Source organism: Clarias gariepinus, chromosome 9 (genome assembly GCF_024256425.1).
Source record: "Clarias gariepinus isolate MV-2021 ecotype Netherlands chromosome 9, CGAR_prim_01v2, whole genome shotgun sequence".
Classification (NCBI taxonomy): Eukaryota; Metazoa; Chordata; class Actinopteri; order Siluriformes; family Clariidae; genus Clarias; species Clarias gariepinus.
This window is the reverse complement of record NC_071108.1, coordinates 19,185,958-19,205,296: the sequence shown is the minus strand read 5'-3', so window position 1 is coordinate 19,205,296 and position 19,339 is coordinate 19,185,958. Positions and strand designations below refer to the sequence as shown.

Below are 19,339 nucleotides of genomic sequence, written 5' to 3'. Positions count from 1 at the left end.
TTGTGTATATGTATATATAGCAGATGTGTGGAAATGCACAACAAGTGAGGGTTTTCGTTGATGAAAATCATAAATAAAAAAAATAGCCACCAAATGAAAACAGAAAAACATATTCAAAACAGTGGATAAGCTGTGATGCGTTCATGAATGGTCGCCATGGCTGCAGAATATGGCTATTTTCCTCCAGAATGCATACAACAGTTTATTTAAATATTGCAATTGCGGTTTTCTCATCTTGCAAAAAACAAAACAAAAAAAAAAAAAATAAGTATCCTTAATGGTTTAGTGTTTCAGATCACACTGAAGTTAATCTTTTCTTCTCAAGACTTGATGTAGCCTAGGCCTATTTCTCATCAATCTAGTATGTCTAATATAATTTTGCCATATTGATCATAACAGGTGTCGTAAATGTCTCGGATGCCACTGTTTTGTCCCAAGCATGGCTTTATTTCTCTTTAAAGTTTGTGTACATGTCTGCAGTTAATCGTGAATGTAAATCCCCCCATGATGGTGCCCTAAGAGGAGCGCCAGCTGGATGCTAGCCACCTGGACGCTGGTGATCTACTACTCACGCGCGTGTTGCCTATCACGGCTTCCAAGGGGCGTTTCCAGCGTGCGACAGAGGGGCGGGGTCGAGGTGGGCGTGTGGCCCAGCTGATACGCGCATCCGCCGCTTCCATCATCCGATTCAAAGCCAAAGGCGATAATCAGAGATTTTTTATTTTTTTTCCCATCTCCATGAGACTCCGGTGTTTACGAACATTTCGCTAATCGTCGCTGCCTTGAACAGTAGCCTAAGCACGGCGGCACACGAGCACCGCTTGAGACAGAACTGCTAAAGCTCACACGGGGATTCATAGCTACGTACCTACGTGTCACGCATAGCCTATCGCTCTCTACGCGCATCCTTATTTTAATGCCCGGAACGGCATCGCATGTAGAAGAGCCACTGGCGTTTTATTAGTCGCTATTGTTAGAAAAACGCGCAGAAGAAGAAGAAGAAGAAGCGGAGCTTGTACAGTCGCGGAGACCCGCTGGAGTGGGAGTGAAGCAGACTGAGGAGCGCGGGAATGGCACAGAAACGCTCCGAGGAAAAAGAGCGAACGATGCGCCCTTTCTCTTCCGTATAATCCACCGCGCGGAGGACGGATCCCGACGCGCATTATGTAATGCACATGCAAGCGGCGGAGAGAATAAAGAAAGAGAGAGAGAGTGTAAACGAGCAGGGGATCGTGATGCTCCTGTAAGTGTTTTCAGCTCACCATTGTGAGCACACTGCTGTGTCTCGGTGTGTGATAGCAACAAAGTGATATCACAGTATCACTAGATCGGCCATGCAGGCCTCATTGGTAGAGGGTGTAGAAAATAATGTGTGTATGGCGCGATTCATAATGCACGGGTAGTGATGGAAGCAGTAGTGAGAGACGAGCGAATGTGAAAGCCGAAAGAAGACACCTGTCCTTGGTTTGCTGAAAATTGTGTAGTCTCAGGAGGTGGCGATGTTGATTCGGATGTTAGATTACACTGGAAGGCAATAACAGCTATGAGTTTAGAGATGTGAGTAAATATTCTTAGGGACGATATGCAAACTGATGTCTCATTTTGCTTATTATATGATAATGTAGTTTTTATAGGCAATTCTTCATATGTACAGTAATATAAGTAAAGAACGTTAAAGGGTTATCAGGATCCGGCTAATTTCTGCAGAAGTGCACTGAAGCATATAGTCAGGAGGAAAACAGTAAGAGTAAAGTTTTACAGCAAACTCACAAAGTTTCCGTTAACTTAGGTTTCTTGCAACCATGAAGGTTCAGTTCCAGTGAAATCAGAAACCCTAAAAACAGGGATTAGAGTAATATTTGGTAATGTGGTAGTGAAGACACTGTATCTGACTGCCCGACCGTGAGTATGTGTGTGTTTCATGTTCAGGTAAAATTTAAGGATTCAGAAGGGTATTGGGGCAGACACTGTGCTCTTTTCCTACATGACTGTCACATCTTCATCAGTTAACACATGTGCACACAATGTTTGTATATTTTTCTAATCTGCCAGCCACTGTCATTTATTAACAGATTATCGAATCTCTTTCTCTCTCTCTTTTCCTCTCTCTAGTGTTATTGCTCACTAGCCGATGGTACACCCTTCACTACAAAGGCCCATGTGATGGGGTTGTGGTGCTGAGTGAGAGGCAGACTTTGACCAACATGGGAAGTGTTGGTAGTGGGGTGGCTGGCGAGCAAGAATTCGCCATGAAGAGTGTGGGCACACGTACCACCCTCCCTCGTGGACCACCCCTATATCGTAGAGGCCCATCAGATCGCAGCTTCAGCGCTGAGCGCCTCAACCCTCCACCTTCTATGTCTGAATGCACAGTCTCCAGCGATGAAAGGGGAGGTAGCAGCATAACCACAGACCGGCCCCAGCTTGCTGGCTGTGAGTCCACCACTGCCTCCTCCAACCTGGAGAGGGTGCCTTCCATCTGCGAACGCCTGGAGAACAATGTTGCCATCCGCAGAGTGGCACCGCGGCCGATAGGGGACACGAGTGTAGATGCCCGCAGGAATGTGGTTGTCCACACTGGAGAGAAGAGTGGTGACAGCATGGTTGCTGTGAAAATCCGAGAGGGGAACGCTACAAAGGCAAATGGACGAACGCCACCCAAGGTTCTACCCATGTCTGGAAAGTCAGAACAGGTAATTGTAAGCTGAGGAACAAATGGACCACTATAATTAAGGAGATGTTTAGGTTGTTATGGCTGTTCACAGACAAGAAACCAAAGAAGGCTAGACTTTCCTCCAGTAGTTGTTCCACTAATGGAAACATTGATAAATGAAAAGCGATATATACAGACTTATATAATCCTATATAATTATACAGGCAAAATATAAAATATTTTACTGTTGCTGTGAGTTAATTTCTTGTATTATGGTTTTAATCAGTTTCATTCTCTTTACACACAGTCTCAGAACAATTCTGGATTGGTGCGGCCCTCTGCCTTCAAACCTGTAGTGCCAAAGAGCTTTCACTCCATGCAGAATCTAGTGGCACATGCTGGAGGTGGAGGTGGAGCTGGAGGTCACTGTGCTGGAGGAACAGGAGGATCTGATGATCCCCAGCCACTTAGTGAACGAGACAGTCCGGAGAGGGAACAGGGCAGAGAGGATGGGGGCCAAGGTGTCATGACTGACTCGGGAAGGAACTCTTTCACCAGCCTGCCCACGTACACAGTCCCTGGTTGCAGCTATGCTCCTGCTCCTGCCCTTGGACCCTTCAGTGCCTCGACCAGCCATATTAACAGATTGGGCACAGATAAACTGGACAAGCCCAACTACCAGAACGGCCTGAGTGCTTCAGACAGTGGCCGCTCATCCTCTGGGAAGAGCTCTTCATCCTATCACAGACTTTGTCACCTGGCTGATATGCCAGCTGCCATTCATCCGTCACCCTCCTCGGATGATATAATACAAGACTTGGAGGACCGACTGTGGGAGAAAGAACAAGAGGTGAGTGAAATGATATAGGGGAGACTGTGGCGTTACTGATGTTACCTCTAAAGCTGTTTATACAACAGGTTATTTCCCAAACATTTATTTATTTTCTTAAAAAAGACACACAAATGTGATTTTATAAAGTTCTTTTAAAACCAGAGGGAACACCTACATATCACATAATGAGATTACTTTAGAGCAAATTTCACAGTAAGTTAAACATTCTTATAGCACCCTTTTAAATTGCTTTTGCTCATTATGTTCAGATAGTATAAAACTATACTAAAACAAATATAAAGACTCAAGTTATTGGAATGTGATTGTATTAATTAGTACATGTCATTTTAGCAATCAAAAGGTTTTACAGAGCAACCAAACAAATTACCTATCAATGTAAATAAAGCTCTGCTAGGAAATCTAACCTCAAAAAAAGGATAACTGACCATATATGCCAGTTATTATGACAGGATAATGAATATTTACATATGTTTAAAACCTGAATTGTTTTTCATTATTGATGGAAGTCGGTATCTATTACATAATTGTTTGAGTATTGTTTTAACCAATTACTCATTGATTGATTTACTCGAACAATCCCAATAAAAAAAATCAATCCTTCACCATTAACCATTACTACACTCAGATTACGTTACACATACATCAACTAGGATTACTTGCATAAGCATCTATTACTGAATATAATAACATTTTCATTTTTATTACACGTTTCATAAAGCTTTCTGTGGCGTGGCTTGGGGAAAAACTTTCAAGGAAACCGACTCAGACAAGTAACCTAATCTATGTTATTTCTTAATTTCATCACTTTTGTTTGTGTATTGTGCATCAACTGCTTTAACAGCCAACGAAATCTAAGCAGACAAACCATTAGAGTGTCTGGTATGATTTTACACAAAACTATATTATGAAGATGCTTTTTATGTAATTAAACAGATAGCAACCTCAACAAAGTGGGCTTTTTATATCAACTAAAACAGATTTCATGTTATACATTTGTATTTTCAACCTCAGAGCACACAGTTATAGGCATTAAGGGATTTTTAGGGATTTGTTTGCACATATAAAATAGCAACAATGGACACTGTCACAATGCATAGGAATTAACAGGAATTAAAATTCTAAATATAAATTTAAAAAATTGCTTAGCCCTAATGAACAACCCGAAGGCAACACTGTCAAGGAAAAACTCCCTGAGACAAAGCATCTTCATTTATGTGATACCAGATAGTAAGACCAAAAATTAACCCATAATAAAAATCCCTTAATTCAATTCAATTTTATTTCTATAGCGCTTTTACCAATTTTCATTGCCGCAAAGCAGCTTTACATGCCTATAACTGTGTGCTCTGAGGTTGAAAATACAAATGTATAACATGAAATCTGTTTTAGTTGATATAAAAAGTCCACTTTGTTGAGGTTGCTATCTGTTCAGTTACATAACAAGCATCTTCATAAAATAGTTTTGTCCCTGACTTACGAACATTCGAGTTATGAATTCTGTATATACGAATGGATTGCAAATCTACGAGCATTCTTAAATCGCGAAATTTTGCATGTATTGTACAAAAAATAAATAAGTGCAGTGCACCAGATACCAAAATTTTCAGTGTGCAAGTGAACGTATAAAAAGGCCAAAGTTCAAATTCAAATTTCAGTCATACACAGTACAATATGCAGTGAAATGCTTAGACAGCTGCTTGTGACTATGAATAAAAAACTATGAATAGGAAATAAATATAAAAGATAAAATAAAAGGTAAATATAAAAGAATAAAATTAAATATAAAATTAAAGTTAAAATAAAATAACCGTACAACAAAAATACACAATATAGAAAATATATGAAGAATATATGGAAGAATATAGAACAATAAGAACAGCTGTACAAAGTAGGTATAGATTTATGTCATTTTTGTGTGGAATGAAGTTAGAATAAATGGTAATAAAAACATGGTAATGTCCAGGGTTGTGCAATCCACATATTTAAAGTGTCTTGTGCATGCAAATATGCTTAAAGAGATTTATTTAAAGTGGCTTGTGATAGAATGATTTAAATAATGACCACCAGGTGTAGTTGTGCAGTAGCCACAAGTGTAAACGAATGTCCAGAATGTCCAGAGTGAGTGTAAAAACCATATGCGTGGGTCAGTACTGTGTCAGTGGTGTATTGATTAAGAGACCGTATCGCCTGCAGGAAGCAGCTCCTCCTCAGTCTCTCTATGTTGGCCTTTAGGGAGCAGAATCGCTTTCCTGACCTCAGTATAGAGAACAGTCCATTGTTGGGATGGCTGAGGTCCTTCATGATCTTCCTGGCCTTGGTCCAGAACCGCTTGCTGTAGATTGAGTGCAGGTCAGGGAGCTCGGTGCGCATGGTGCGCTCCGCTGATCGCACCACCCTCTGTAGAGCTCGTCTGTCCTGCATCGTGATGTTACCGAACCAGGTTGTGATGTTTCCCATCAGGATGCTCTCTATGGTGCAGGTGTAAAAGTTCCCAAGCACTCTGTAGGGCAGTCTATCAGGGATGTCTTTCAAGCGTTTGAGGTGGTAAAGACGCTGGCGGGCCTTTTACACCAAGGTGTTGATATGACAGGACCATGACAGGTCCTATGTGATGTGAACACATGTGTGTGCGTGGCGGGGGGGGGGGGGGGAAGGTGGGGGGAGGAGATAAGTTGGTTTCAATTAATCAGTCTGGGAGCTGACAATGGCTGTCCTGTAAAGCTGCCCCAATGGTGAATAATCCTAATTTCAGTTAGGATTACAGTCTGAAATAGTTCACAGTCCCAAACAGCTCTGAGACAAAATGGGTTCCGTTCAAACGTGCAGTAAACACCATGTAGTCTTGTCCTCACCGCGACTGTAGCCTCTTCTAATCAGCTAATCTCATTTAATCCAAGCAATCTGTTTAGTCAAGTATTATATGATATACTGTATGATAATAGACTGTAACAGCACTGGAACCTTTAACTATATGTACAAGTCCACGCCACAGCTGTTCAAACAATCGTTAATTACACTATTTGTTGGTTACCAGCGTTGGTGACAGCAGGTTGGTACAATCCACAGTACTGGAAAGAGAGGAGAACAGCTGCCTGCCAAAACCTACATTTAAAACTTTTATTTAAAGTCATGAAAACAATTTCAGCAAGAAAACTTATCTGATAAGTTTAGGTCATCTTAAACAACACTTTATCTTCTAAGTAATTGTCGATCATGCTCTTTTATTTATGGTCATAAGGCAAACTAGCTTTTAACAAAAGGCTGAATCCCAAGTCCTTCTTTAAGCCCTGATAAAAAGCTCTATTTGATGTTTTGAAGAAGGGATTCTAACTTGCACCCTACATAGCACAATAACTTTCAACACTACTTGGGATTCAACCCCGGAATCTAGAAGTTGGCTGATATTCTAAGGCTAAATAAATGGAAATATAATGTACATTTTGTAAGCTTCTCAGAAATGTCCACCATTCTTACCTTTTCGGTTTTTTAAAACTACATTAACCCCTGTTACTTTCACTAACTGTTGATTGCCACCCCCACCAATCATGGTTATTTACCTGCGCAAAATGCAGAGTGGTAACTGGATAAATAAGCAAACAAACCACCTGTTAATAATAAACGGTGTCTCTGAAACTGTTGTATAAAAGCAATCTTACATTTGAGGGTGTGCCTTGATTGCGTTCTTTTGTTTATGCCTGCATCACAGACATGCTGATATTCAAGCACTGCAGCATGACTTTAGGTTTGATACTGCTTTTCTTTCTTTTCTTTTCCCACAACTTAGCCTGGCTTCCCCTTGTATAGGACGACGGGTACACTACACATTTAGAGGGGCAAGATTTTACTCTCTGTACAATGCTAAGTGAAAAACAGGGAAGAGATGGCAGTCAGCAAGTACACAAAAGAGTTCATTACCAAAATAAGGCAGTTATACAAATGTTTTTATTAAAATACACTAGTCTGAAAAAGCCTGGCTGGAAAAAATGGGAAGCCTGGCTTTCCTCAGCCTCCTCCAGGAGAATAAAGTAAATAAATAAATTTTAACTTAATAAACGAGCGAGGTCTTGATATACGGGTAGTACAGATGAATACCACACACACACACACACACACACACACACAAACACACACACACACACACACACTAATGGAAGCACTGCTCTGTGGGGTTTCTTTTCAAAGGTAAAGTGCAGGTTAATTTGTTTTATTTTTACTTTACATTTTGTATTAATAATTTTTATATGAATATTTTTGGGTTGTGGAGCGAATCATCAGAGTTCCATTATTCCTTATGGGGAAATTTGATATACAAGTGCTTTGATATACAAGCATGCTTCCAAAGAAAAGAATTATGCTCGCAATCCATGGTTTGACTGTATTGACTTGGTAAATATAATGACAATTTTAAGAAGCCTCTTAAAACCCTTGTTTTCATCCATTGTGAAACAGTAGGTATTATGTCCTTCGCTAGGTAAACTGTAATAGCATTTGCCTTTCAGCATCCTCTTTGGCTGGCTTCTTTGCTGGTTTGACAAATTAAAGCAATCTTACCATTGCATATTTTACCTTTGTTTCTGCAGTGTCTGTGTGAAATGCAGCAGTACCGCATAGTCCCTAGCACTAGTTAAAATGTTAGGAAACTATCAACAAAGTTTGTACAGTTTTTTAAAATATGGTTGCGGAAAAATATATATCCATCATCCCCAAACAAAAACCTGTAAGTTATAATTTACTGTTTTTTTCTGCTGTTGGCTGACATTTAAATATCAGATTTAGTCTACATTAACTGTCTGGTTTATGATTTATATTGAATAGTTTTTCCAGGTTGACAGCACTTCGAAGAGGAAGTGAAAATTTACATGTCAGGAAACAACTATCAAAATAAGTCGACTATATCTCTCTCAGCTTTCTCACACAGATACAGTCACTTTGGACACAGGTTGTTTACACTGCACATTGTTTTTTTTGAGTCATTCTTAGAAGCATTTGTGATTTAGCCTTAACAAATATATATTTACTGGTTTAAACTCAATCCAAACCCAAAAAATATTTCAGTAATTATGTCCAAACCCAATTATACATAATATGAAAAGCCAGGTACTTGCTATGTAACCTCAATAATTGGAAGATACTGTTGATGGAATATTGTCTAATCACTCATCCATTTTATTTCCACTAAGGTTCTTCACATGCGCCGCAACTTGGACCAGAGTGAAGCAGCCATCATGCAGGTGTTTGAAGAGAAACAGCGGGTATGGGAGAGAGAGATGGAGGAACTGAGACAGAACTATGCCGGAAGGTTACAGCAGGTGACCCGGCGGGCACAACGTTCCCAGCAAGCACTGCAGGCCCAGATCAGCCGACTACAGCAGGACAAGAACCGACTCCAGGAGGAGATCAGTGCTCTGCTGGCTCAGCGTGAAGAGCTAGAGAGAAAGTGCCTGGATTATCGTAAGGAGCAGGCTGAAATCTTACCCCGCCTGGAGGAAACCAAGTGGGAGGTAATGACAAATTTAAGACGTGGATAGACAGTGGGATAACTATCCAATTGCTTTAAGATTATTAATTCCGATACCACTGGTGTACACAGATCTTTAGTATATACTGTATAGACTACACTGAACTACAAAATTACTGCCATTTAAAATAGCACCCCTATAATTAAATATGACTTCTCTGAAGAAAATGGCAACATGAGCTTTTTCTTGTTTTGCCTAACAAGGTTGTAAAACATGTACATGCCAAACATTCCAAGCAGCTTTATTTATGTCTTCTTTCATAACTCCCATGTTTGTGCATGTGGGTTTTCCTTCTTTAGACATGTTTGCAATACCAATAATAGTATCAATCCTTTAGTGAAGTTCTCTGCGCAATTCTGAATAACTGAACTTGGGATAGACGTTTTTAAAGATCACAATTTGTTTATTTTATATCATGTTTAGGTATATCAATAATTTTACTGCATATGCTTTAAGAACAAATCCTGTTATTACATATTATACTGTAAGTTGTTACACTGGGCCTGTTTGGTTTATAGAAAAATGCTTTTTTTCCCCTGTTGTTTGAGTGGGAATTTAACAAATGTTTGTGAATTTTAAACTGGATGCCTGTTCTCTTAAATGGAGTTGATTATTTTGGTAATAAGTGTACATTGTGCTTCGCAATAACTATATGCTGTTTTGTGTTTGGCCATGTACTAGGTTTGTCAGAAGGTAGGAGAGATATCCTTGTTGAAGCAGCAGCTGAGGGACAGTCAGCATGAGGTGACGCAGCGGGCAGGAGAAATGGTAGCATTGAGGGGTCAACTTAAAGAGCTCAACGCACAACTGAAGGAGAGAGAGGATGCCATGCTTGGCCTGAAAGATTCCTACAGCAGTAAAAGCCGCGAGCTGGAGAGATGTGAAGGAGAACTGAAAAAGACTTTGACAGAGGTAAATTCATACGTGCAATCTGTGAAAAACATTCATATAGAGATCTGGATTACATACCAGTGTTTACATACTCCGCATCAATATTCTCACTTTAACTCCATTTTAAGAATATATGCATCCATCTATTAAGTTCACCTTCATTTACTTACTTCTTCTGATTCTGATGTTTAGCAGTACCTGTGTTTACCGTTTATGCAGTTTATATTTATTTACAGATATTTTATATAGATGTTTACTCTGTTTATTTGTTTTTGCATGCCTTCAATTTCCCCATGGGGATATCTTTTTTTTTTTTTTTTTTTTTTCGAACACACATGCATGAAGCAATGATGCTCCATCACAAGTTTGTCAACAGTTTATTTATTTATTTATTTATTTAGTCCTTTTCCCCAGTGCCACTCAACAGCTTTTTTTGGGGGGTCCCCCGGCTTGTATCTAAGAAATATATACAAAACAAAAGTATAAATTTACTTAGGTTTTACGTTTTCTATGCATTGAACTTTCTAAAGAAATTTCTGTGCAGATATTTAGTTATAATATAAGAGTATAATTACAGTATGTTAGCACTGTCGCCTTGCACCTCCAGGGTCCGGGTTCAATTCCTGGCCAGGCTCAATTCCTGTCTCTGTGATTCCCGTCTCCTGTGCTTGGTGGGTTTCCTCCGGGTACTCTGTTTCCTCCCACATTCCAAAGACTTGTAGGTTAGGTTAATAGGCGTTCCCAAATTGCCCGTAGTGTGTGAATGAGTATGTGAGTGTGTGTCTCTGTGTGTGCCCTGTGATGGATTGGCACCCTGTCCTGGGTGTACCCTTCCTTGTGCCCTAAGTCTCCTGGGATAGACTCTAGGCCCCCGCGACCCTGAATACAGGATAAAGCGGTATAGACGATGAGTAAGAGTGAGTAAATGAGTGTGTATAATTATGGAGCAGTATGGTGGCGTAGTGGTTAGCACCTAGGCCTCGCATCTCCAGAGTCGAGGGTTTGATTCCTGCCTTGTGTCTGTGTGGAGTTTGCATGTTTTCCCTATAATCGGTGGTTTCCTACGGGTATTCTGTTTTTTTTTCCGGATTAGGCTAATCTGTTTCCAAATTGCCTGTAATATATACATATACATGTGCGTGCCCTGCACCCTGATTGGCACCATGTCCAAGGTATACATTGCCTTGTGCCTGAAGTCCCTTGGGATAGGGTCCAGGATTTCTGTGACCCTGTATACAGAATAAAAAGGTACGGAAGATAAATGAATGAACACAATTTGATAAAAACTTATAGGAATGGGATTTGTAAGGCTACTCAGAAAAAAGGCTTGATTTTGCTAAGGAGAATAAAGATTGGACTTTGAAACAATGGAAAAAGATCATGTGGTCTGATGAGTGCAGATTGTCCTATACCAGAGCGATGGGGCATCAGGGTAAGAAGGAAGGCATACTGCCCACTGATAGGTTTATTTAATAGATTTTAGCACTTTTGTTCGTGTTTGGTGAGGATTGTGGGAATCTGTAGATGCGTTATGGTCATTTCTGTCTTCTGCATAATCTGTGTATACTCTGTATACAACTATCACGTTGATTGGCTCTGTTGAAAAACGTGTATAGCCATGCCCACCTTAAGGGGAAAAAGAGATATATTCGTCCAAAAAAAGTGCTAGATTCTGTGACGTAATCTGGCACAAAACTGCTTGGATTGAACTACAGACAGATAACGAAGGTAAAAGTTTCATTAAATTCTGTTCAGGCAATTTTGCGTGATTCTGTGACAGACAGCATGGCTCGACAGACATACAGATATAGAGACAGAATTTTTTCTGAGACCTCCAATGTATGCCATGTAAAGATACAAAAAAAATCTATAATTAAAAGAGCAAGTTCTAAACAATGTACAATATCATACAGGGTCAAATACAGTCATGTGTAAAAATTTGTGCCCCCTCGTTTAATTCTATGTATTTTTGTGTAAAAACATAATAAAAATCTTTGATCAAAGTCAGTCTAAATATTAGGTAAACACAACCTCAGACAAACAACAACAACATATAACGGTTTTCACTGTGCCATTATTTATTTAATAAAAATTTATTTAATTTAAAAAAAAATTGTTGCAGCAGCACAAAGCATAAAATCATGTAGATACAGTACATTTGAAGAACTCACATCAAACATCAGAATGGGGGAACAAATCTGACCTCTGTGACTTTACCCATGGCATGGTTGTTGGTAGCAGATGGGATGCTGTGAATATTTCAATTCTCAGCAGTCTCTAGAGTGTATACAGAATGGTGTGAAACACAAAAAACATCCTGAGTGGAGGGTCTACAGACTAAAACATATTGTTTAGTGATGAAAGAGATCAATAAGTGCCCAATGGAGAATGACCAGACTGGTTTAAGCAGACATAAATTGCATAATAACTCTTACATGTACAGTGTACAATCTGGCAAAAAAAAGCATCTCAGTACACATAAAACACTGGACCTTGAGGTGGATGGGCTACAATGGCAGAATACCACATTGTGTTCCAGTCTTGTCAGCCATGAAAATTAATCTGAGGCTATCATGGAGATGGGCTCTTCATTAATGGGAACTAAAGATAAAAAAAAAAAATCATCAGGGTCTTTCTCCAGTCTTCGGCTGGTCAGTTTTGTTGAGTTTGTACACATGATAGCCTCAGGTTCTTGTTCTTGGCTAACAGGAGTGGAATGTGATGCAGACTATTACTGTTGTAAACCGTAGTTGGTTCTGATATTGTTTTCTGCTCACAGTTGTGCATAGTATATTTTAGTTATTAGTGGTGCTTTGGAAGCGAAGCACTACTATTACTATCTCACAGGCTTATTTTTTTTCTCATTATTCTTCTTCTTTCATACAAAAGTTTGGCGCGTAACTTGTCCCGCACTAGTTTGTTGTAGACCCATGAATAAGGTGTCAAATCGGGAATAGGGTGCTATGACTTTTCTAAGGGGTGGGCAATTAACCGCCCCAAAAAGTCCCATAGACTTAACATTGAGACCAGAGCTATAATTATGATGCCACGGCAAGCACCACTAACATTTTCTTCAGATAAGTTATAAACTTAATTTCCTCTTATACCAGTCTGGTCATACTCCATAAAGCACTCATCAATTTTCCGTCAACAAGGTGTTTCAGCATGTAGACTTTACGCTTAAAGGGTGTTTTTTTGTCTTTAACATGATTCTGTGTAAACTATAAAGACAATTGTGTGTGGAAATCCTAGATCAGTAGTTACTCAAATACTCAAAAAAGCCTATCTATTACAACCAACCATGCCACAGTTAAAGTAAGTATTTAACTACTATCTTTACTGAGGAACTCTTGAAGACTTAAGGGAGTAGGGAAAAAAGTTTGTGAATGTATTAGCTCCATTTATGGTATTTGGCACATGCCCCTATCCAGGGTGACTTACATTTATCTCATTCTATGTGTAAGCAATGGCAGTTTGGTGGTGACCATTCTGATCAGTAGTCCAAGCTCTTAACCAATGAGCTAATTCTGCCCTCTTTTCTTTCTTCCTATCAGGTATCCATCCTACGTGACAAGCTGGTGGTATTTGAGGCTGAGGTCCTGGGGCTAAAACGAGCTCTGGGTGAGTTGACCTACACTGGTGAACGTGCAACAGGGCTTACCAGCAGCCTGCCTTGGGGTGGTCTGCACTCACCACGCACCCCTGAAGTTTTGACACCACTTTCCCCACTTAGCCCTATGGTAGATGCCCTGCTAAGTCTGCAGAGCGATGAGGCCAAGGCGCAGCGTCAGGAAGCTGGAGAGTTGCGACAACAGCTAGAGCGACTGCAAGGTGAGCTGCGGTTGGAACGGCAGCAACGTGAGCTCCAAGCACTTGCTTTTGCCCAAGAGCGTCATACCTGGCGGAACGAGAAAGAGCGTGTGCTTAAGTACCAAGCGCAGCTGCAGCTCAGCTACGTAGAGACACTGCAAAGAAACCAAGCTTTAGAAGAGCGTGTTGGCCAGCTTGGGTCCAAGCTGGGTGGAACATCCAGTTCACCTCCACCAGCAAGTGTACCCATTTCTGTACCAGTTACTGTTACCCTCACTCCAGCGCCAGATGACTCCAAAACCCCATCCCCCAACCAGCTGGCTCCCCCATGGGCAGGACCCTCTCGCCTGGAGAGGATTGAGTCCACTGAGATTTAGATCTGCCACTGTATGATGACGTAATACAGAGACAATCGACTTCTGCTCAACATGCATTATTGAAAGTGGTTTGTTTAAATATTCGTCAGAAAGTAAAGTCTCAGATAGTCAGTAAGTGAGGGGCTCCACATAAAAAATGATGCAGTAATAAATCAGTGTGCTGGAATGATGAAAGACCCACTAAGACAAAGAGACAAAGGCTCATGTTATTACTCACACGCGCACACACACGCAGATACACAATAAACATGTGCACTGACATCTACAGTCTGGTCCATAAGTATTTGGACAAGGACGCACTTTTCATTATTGTGCCTCTATACACTAGCACAGTAAAATCAAGCAATCAATATCCTATAGAATTGTAGACTTTCAGCTTTAATTTACCATTTATGAATTACAGCTATTGTTTTACAAATTCCCCCTATTTTCACAGGCTCAGAAGTAATTGGACAACTGACTGATAAGCAGTTTGATGGGCAGGATCATTTCTTTGTTACTTCATGACAAATTAAATAGGTGCTTGTTGGTAAAGGATGCAATCACGATAATAAAAAAGAGAGACATTAAGAGAGGTTAAATTAAAAATTTGGTACATTTTTATAAAGCATTACACATGTGAGCTTAGCAACACCAAAAGGCCTGGAAGGTCATGGATGAGTGACCCACTAAAGTGGATTCAAAAAGCATTTTGAAGGCGAGAAGTGTATCATTGTCAGAGTCTACAATCATCTTGTTGAACATAAATACAGAGGTTTTACTTCAAAATATAAACCACTGACACTCAAAAGCATAAAGTTCAGATTAGACTTTCCTATAAGACCTGTGAATCAAATCTGAACCAAAGTTAACTTGCACAGGAATGATTGAAATTGAAGAATGTGAACAACAAATAGATAAAACAGTGCATCCGAAAAGTATTCAGAGCGTTTTAATAGAATAAGGCTTAGAATATTGACATAAAAAAAATGTGGAAAAAGTGATGCGCTGTGAATACTTTCCGGATGCACTGTAAGTAGCAGGTTGGATGTCTTTATAGACCTTTACTTTCTGCAATTCAGTTAAATTCTACAAAACCTATCTTAGCACTTCACATTAAAACAATTGTCAGAAGAAAGAAAGTCAAAGCAGAAATACCCACAAAAAGCAGTCACTGAAGGGAGCTGCAGTAAAGGCCTTGCAAAGCAGCTCAAGGGAGGAACTTAGCATTTGGTGATGCCCCTGTTTCATCTCCCAACTTCAGGTAGTCCTTAACTGCAATATTTTTGCAATATTAAAATTAATCCTCAATAATAATCCTAATAATGATTATTATGTTAGTTTGTTGAATTACTTTTAAGTCAGGGAACATAGTGGGGCTTTGTAAAAAAAGAAAACGCTAAATGGTTAATGCTGAGAGTCTACACTTCAATAACATTTCAACCCCTTCATTTTAAATACCTTCTAGTGATGTAGAGAGGAAACAATAGGACAGATGTGTGCTTGTCCAAATACATACAGACTTGACTGTAACCATATAATTGAAGGTACTGGGGGTACCATTATATAAAGAAATAATTGAGAATTTGGAAAATGTTTTAAGTGTTGTTATGGAATTCAGTATTAAAAGAGTGAACATTGTTTTAGATATCTAGTATTTAATATGAAGAAAGACAAGACGTCCTTAAGTGATGTTTCAGGGATACTGGAGAACCTGGTTCTTCATCACTGCACAAAGACTGCAGTGACTAAAAATAATTACAAAGGATCATCAAAGAGTGTTGGGACGGTTCCCACTCCTAAAAAGAAGTACTTGAAAGATGTTTTCTTTCTTTCTTTTGTTTTTTGTTTTGCTTGATTTGAAAAATAGAAAGTCACAAAACAAAAATGAAAAATGGCTTTAGTACTCGGTGACTTTATTTGTACACTATGATTGAGAGAGCATATATGGTCAGTTAGAAACTAAGCAGTGGAAGCAGTTAGAGAAAGATTTGTCCAAAACAGCACAGTACTACACTCAATAGTATTTTAAAGAGTGTGCCACCAGTGGTCAAAACATATTCTATTGCACTAAGCAGGCAAAATCCACCACATTTGCCATACTATTTAGTACAATATTATGAGCTGAACCTATCGGAAGGCTGCAAGTGGAGTATGTTGCCTTTGTCTAAAGGAACAGAGGTGCTGCTATGCTCTATTGTGTGTTCTTATAAGACAGGCTACAAATTTGGTTGTTAATTGTTGTAATCTATTAATGTAAACATGTTCATACATCAATGCACTCTGTGTGAATATTTTGAAAAGATAGTTATTATTTATTCTAATTGTGAACCAATGAAGCAATTCAACATTGCTTTACTTTCTTAAAGATTAGGCATTTCAGCCTACTATTTCTTTTAGGACACAAGGCAGCCGTATCAAAACCCAAGTTCCTTTTAATGTTGTTATTGTTGTTGTTGTTGTTATAAATGTAATTATGGTATTGTTTAGAGCAAAATGATATGTTTTTATACCCATTTTTATTGTTTGTATTTATGTTAGTGTAATGGTTTGATGAAAAGCATATCCAAAACAAAAGTTAAAAATAAAGACTCAAAGTGACATTGAAATCACAGACTGTATACGTCTAATATAAATTTCTTGCTTTTGTCATAAAATAGTGTCTGATGCATGGGAGTTTTGTGCAAGATGCATAGGGCCCTGTTTTTGTTGATATAAATATTGAGTTTATAAGCCAAATGTTCTTTCGGCTTCTGCCATCATGGCCACTGTCACACCATAAAAAAACCTAACATTCCCAGAGCTTTCTGAAAATATGTGTGCGATCAATTCGCACTGTGCTCTTATCATCTGCTTACTACTTTGTCATTAACTATGGTGGGCACCAGAAGAATGTAACTTAATGCCGTCTTTTACAACATGCAATAACCTACCATGGTCGTAGCACAACCCTAAAGACATTGTCAGAACTGATATAGCAACAATGCAGTGACACCCCATGACAACACAGTCAGAGCCCTATCCAACCTTTACCATTTGTGCCATGCATGTAGTATGTCGATGAAGTCCCTGTTATGTCATTAACTGGTCAATACCGTCGTTAATGCATCCTTATTAAGTTTTTCCCACTTCGACATATCTTCACCTGCAAGGCATGTCCACATAAAGAGAGACAATGCTGTGTCCTTACTGGCTTTTCTAGTGTTCCAGCCAAGTTTTACATGTTCTTACTGCGTTCACCTTATTTTTTGTGGGCATATTGAAAATGTAATGGGAAAGGGGTCACCACAGCAGACTATCCGATCCACAACATTCAACTTAGAAAAGATTTTATGCCATATGACCTTCCTGACACAACCCTCCAATTTCAAGCTTAAGACCATAACTAAGGTGTCCTGCTTCCAATCTCAGAGTGTCGGCATTGGCTTGAAACTGAGCCCTGGTATTTTGCATACCTGGTGAGAAGCTTATCAGTGCGTCATCAATACCCTAAATAAGTGAAAAAAAAAAAAAAAGTTTTACCAGATGCACCTTTTGTGGCAATGTACAAATCAATGTTAGCCAACTAGTGAGGTAACTGACAGGCAATAAAAGTAAGCATGGCTTCTTTAGAATCTACAACCCCTGGCAACATTTTTTAAAATCATTCAGCAAGAAGAAGTTCATCCAGAATTTTAACTTGATTGACAATTGCATCGTTTACATACATTGCAGAACAAACCACAGGGACAACTGCTATATAAGGAATGAAGAAGACTTAAATGAACTTTACAAAGACAGCATGTTTTGGAACAAAAAAAAAAAAAACCTTTACCAAAGTAAAGGAAAGGCCAAAGTGTGGAGAAAGAAAGAATCTGCTCACAGTCCAAAACATATATGCTCATTGGAGTCATAAGGGCATTGCAGCAGTCACAATGGAGATAGTGCCATGGCTTGGGTTTGTATGGCTGCTCGTGGAACAGGATTACTAATCTTTATTAATGATGTATCACATGAAGGCGGCAATATGAATTCAGAAGTCTACTGACCAATTTAGCAAGAAATGCCTCCAATCTTATTGGGACAAACACAAACAGGAGCACAAACCAAAACAATGACCCAAAAAACAGTCAAAATACAACAAAATGAGTCATTTGGGGAAATAGTGAAGGGTTTTACACCTTGGAAAACAACTTGACCATAGCCTGATTGAGCACTGATAGGGCAGTGGTAGCTCAATCAGTCGGGGGTTCAAGCCAGGTTCACTGCCAAGTTGCCACTGTTTAGCCCTTGAGGGGAAGAACCACCACCACCCCACCCCCCAAAAAAATGGAAGAGACTACAGTACAGTACTTTGATCATGAAAGTGACCTGTCACCAAATGTACAAATTAATGTCAGCCAACTAGCGAGCTAGTTGTTGAACACATCTAGATGAAAAAATAATGCTAAAATTCTATGATCTCATTTTCACAATTTGTGTGGCCCTTCCTTTAGTATGCAAGAACTACATCCTAGGGAGTTACCCAGAACCTGACAGTAGAAAAAACTAAACTTTGAAAATTTTTGTTAAAATGGTAAAATTACCCGACCTATATTTGGGAAAATACTTTTCCAAGAATTGTTAAAATTGGTCATTATTCAATGACAAAACTCATTGGATCGAAATACAAACCATATAACAGAGCTGGTGAAAGATATAAATGATTTGGGTTCTAAAATTGGGTTCAACCTGCCCACTGAAGATAAGAAAGCAGTTGGTCAGAGGATGGTATTTACATTACATTACATTAAGGCATTTGGCAGACGCTCTTATCCAGAGCGACTTACATTTTTATCTCATTACACATCTGAGCAGTTGAGGGTTAAGGGCCTTGCTCAAGGGCCCAACAGTGGCAACTTGGTGGTTGTGGGGTTTGAACCTGAGAACTTGAGATGGTATAGGCCACAGATTCCCAACCCTAGTGCAGGAGTAGCCCCGTTCCTGCACTTTTTTGTGTTTTTAAAGTTGTGTCTCCCAACAAACCTTCTTTAAAAATTCAGCTAATTAACAACCCTATCTGACCTGATGTGTGTTATAGAAGAGGAGGCAGTGTAGGACCAGGCTTGGGAGAGGGGCTACAGGCAATTTTGGGAGCAGAAATGGCCGGTTGTTACTGCTGAGACAAAGTATCTGGCTCTCTAAAATAGCTGGTATTCCCATCACTAATCTCTAGGCCAAAGTGATAATGTCTACCACTCATTTATCCAGTGTCTACTTAGACAAGTGAGCCCCTACA

At 39.5% G+C, this 19,339-nt stretch overlaps 1 protein-coding gene across 1 annotated transcript; it reads left to right on the top strand.

Annotated features, from left to right (window-relative positions):
- The first annotated feature begins 736 nt into the window (after positions 1-736).
- Positions 737-16,641, top strand: lzts3b (leucine zipper, putative tumor suppressor family member 3b). The gene is made up of 6 exons (XM_053503344.1): positions 737-1,243; positions 2,113-2,693; positions 2,961-3,503; positions 8,687-9,007; positions 9,707-9,937; positions 13,471-16,641. Exons 2-6 carry the CDS (start codon positions 2,205-2,207, stop codon positions 14,101-14,103), a joined length of 2,217 nt encoding a protein of 738 aa, XP_053359319.1. The 5' UTR covers positions 737-1,243; positions 2,113-2,204; the 3' UTR covers positions 14,104-16,641.
- The last annotated feature ends 2,698 nt before the right edge of the window (positions 16,642-19,339 follow it).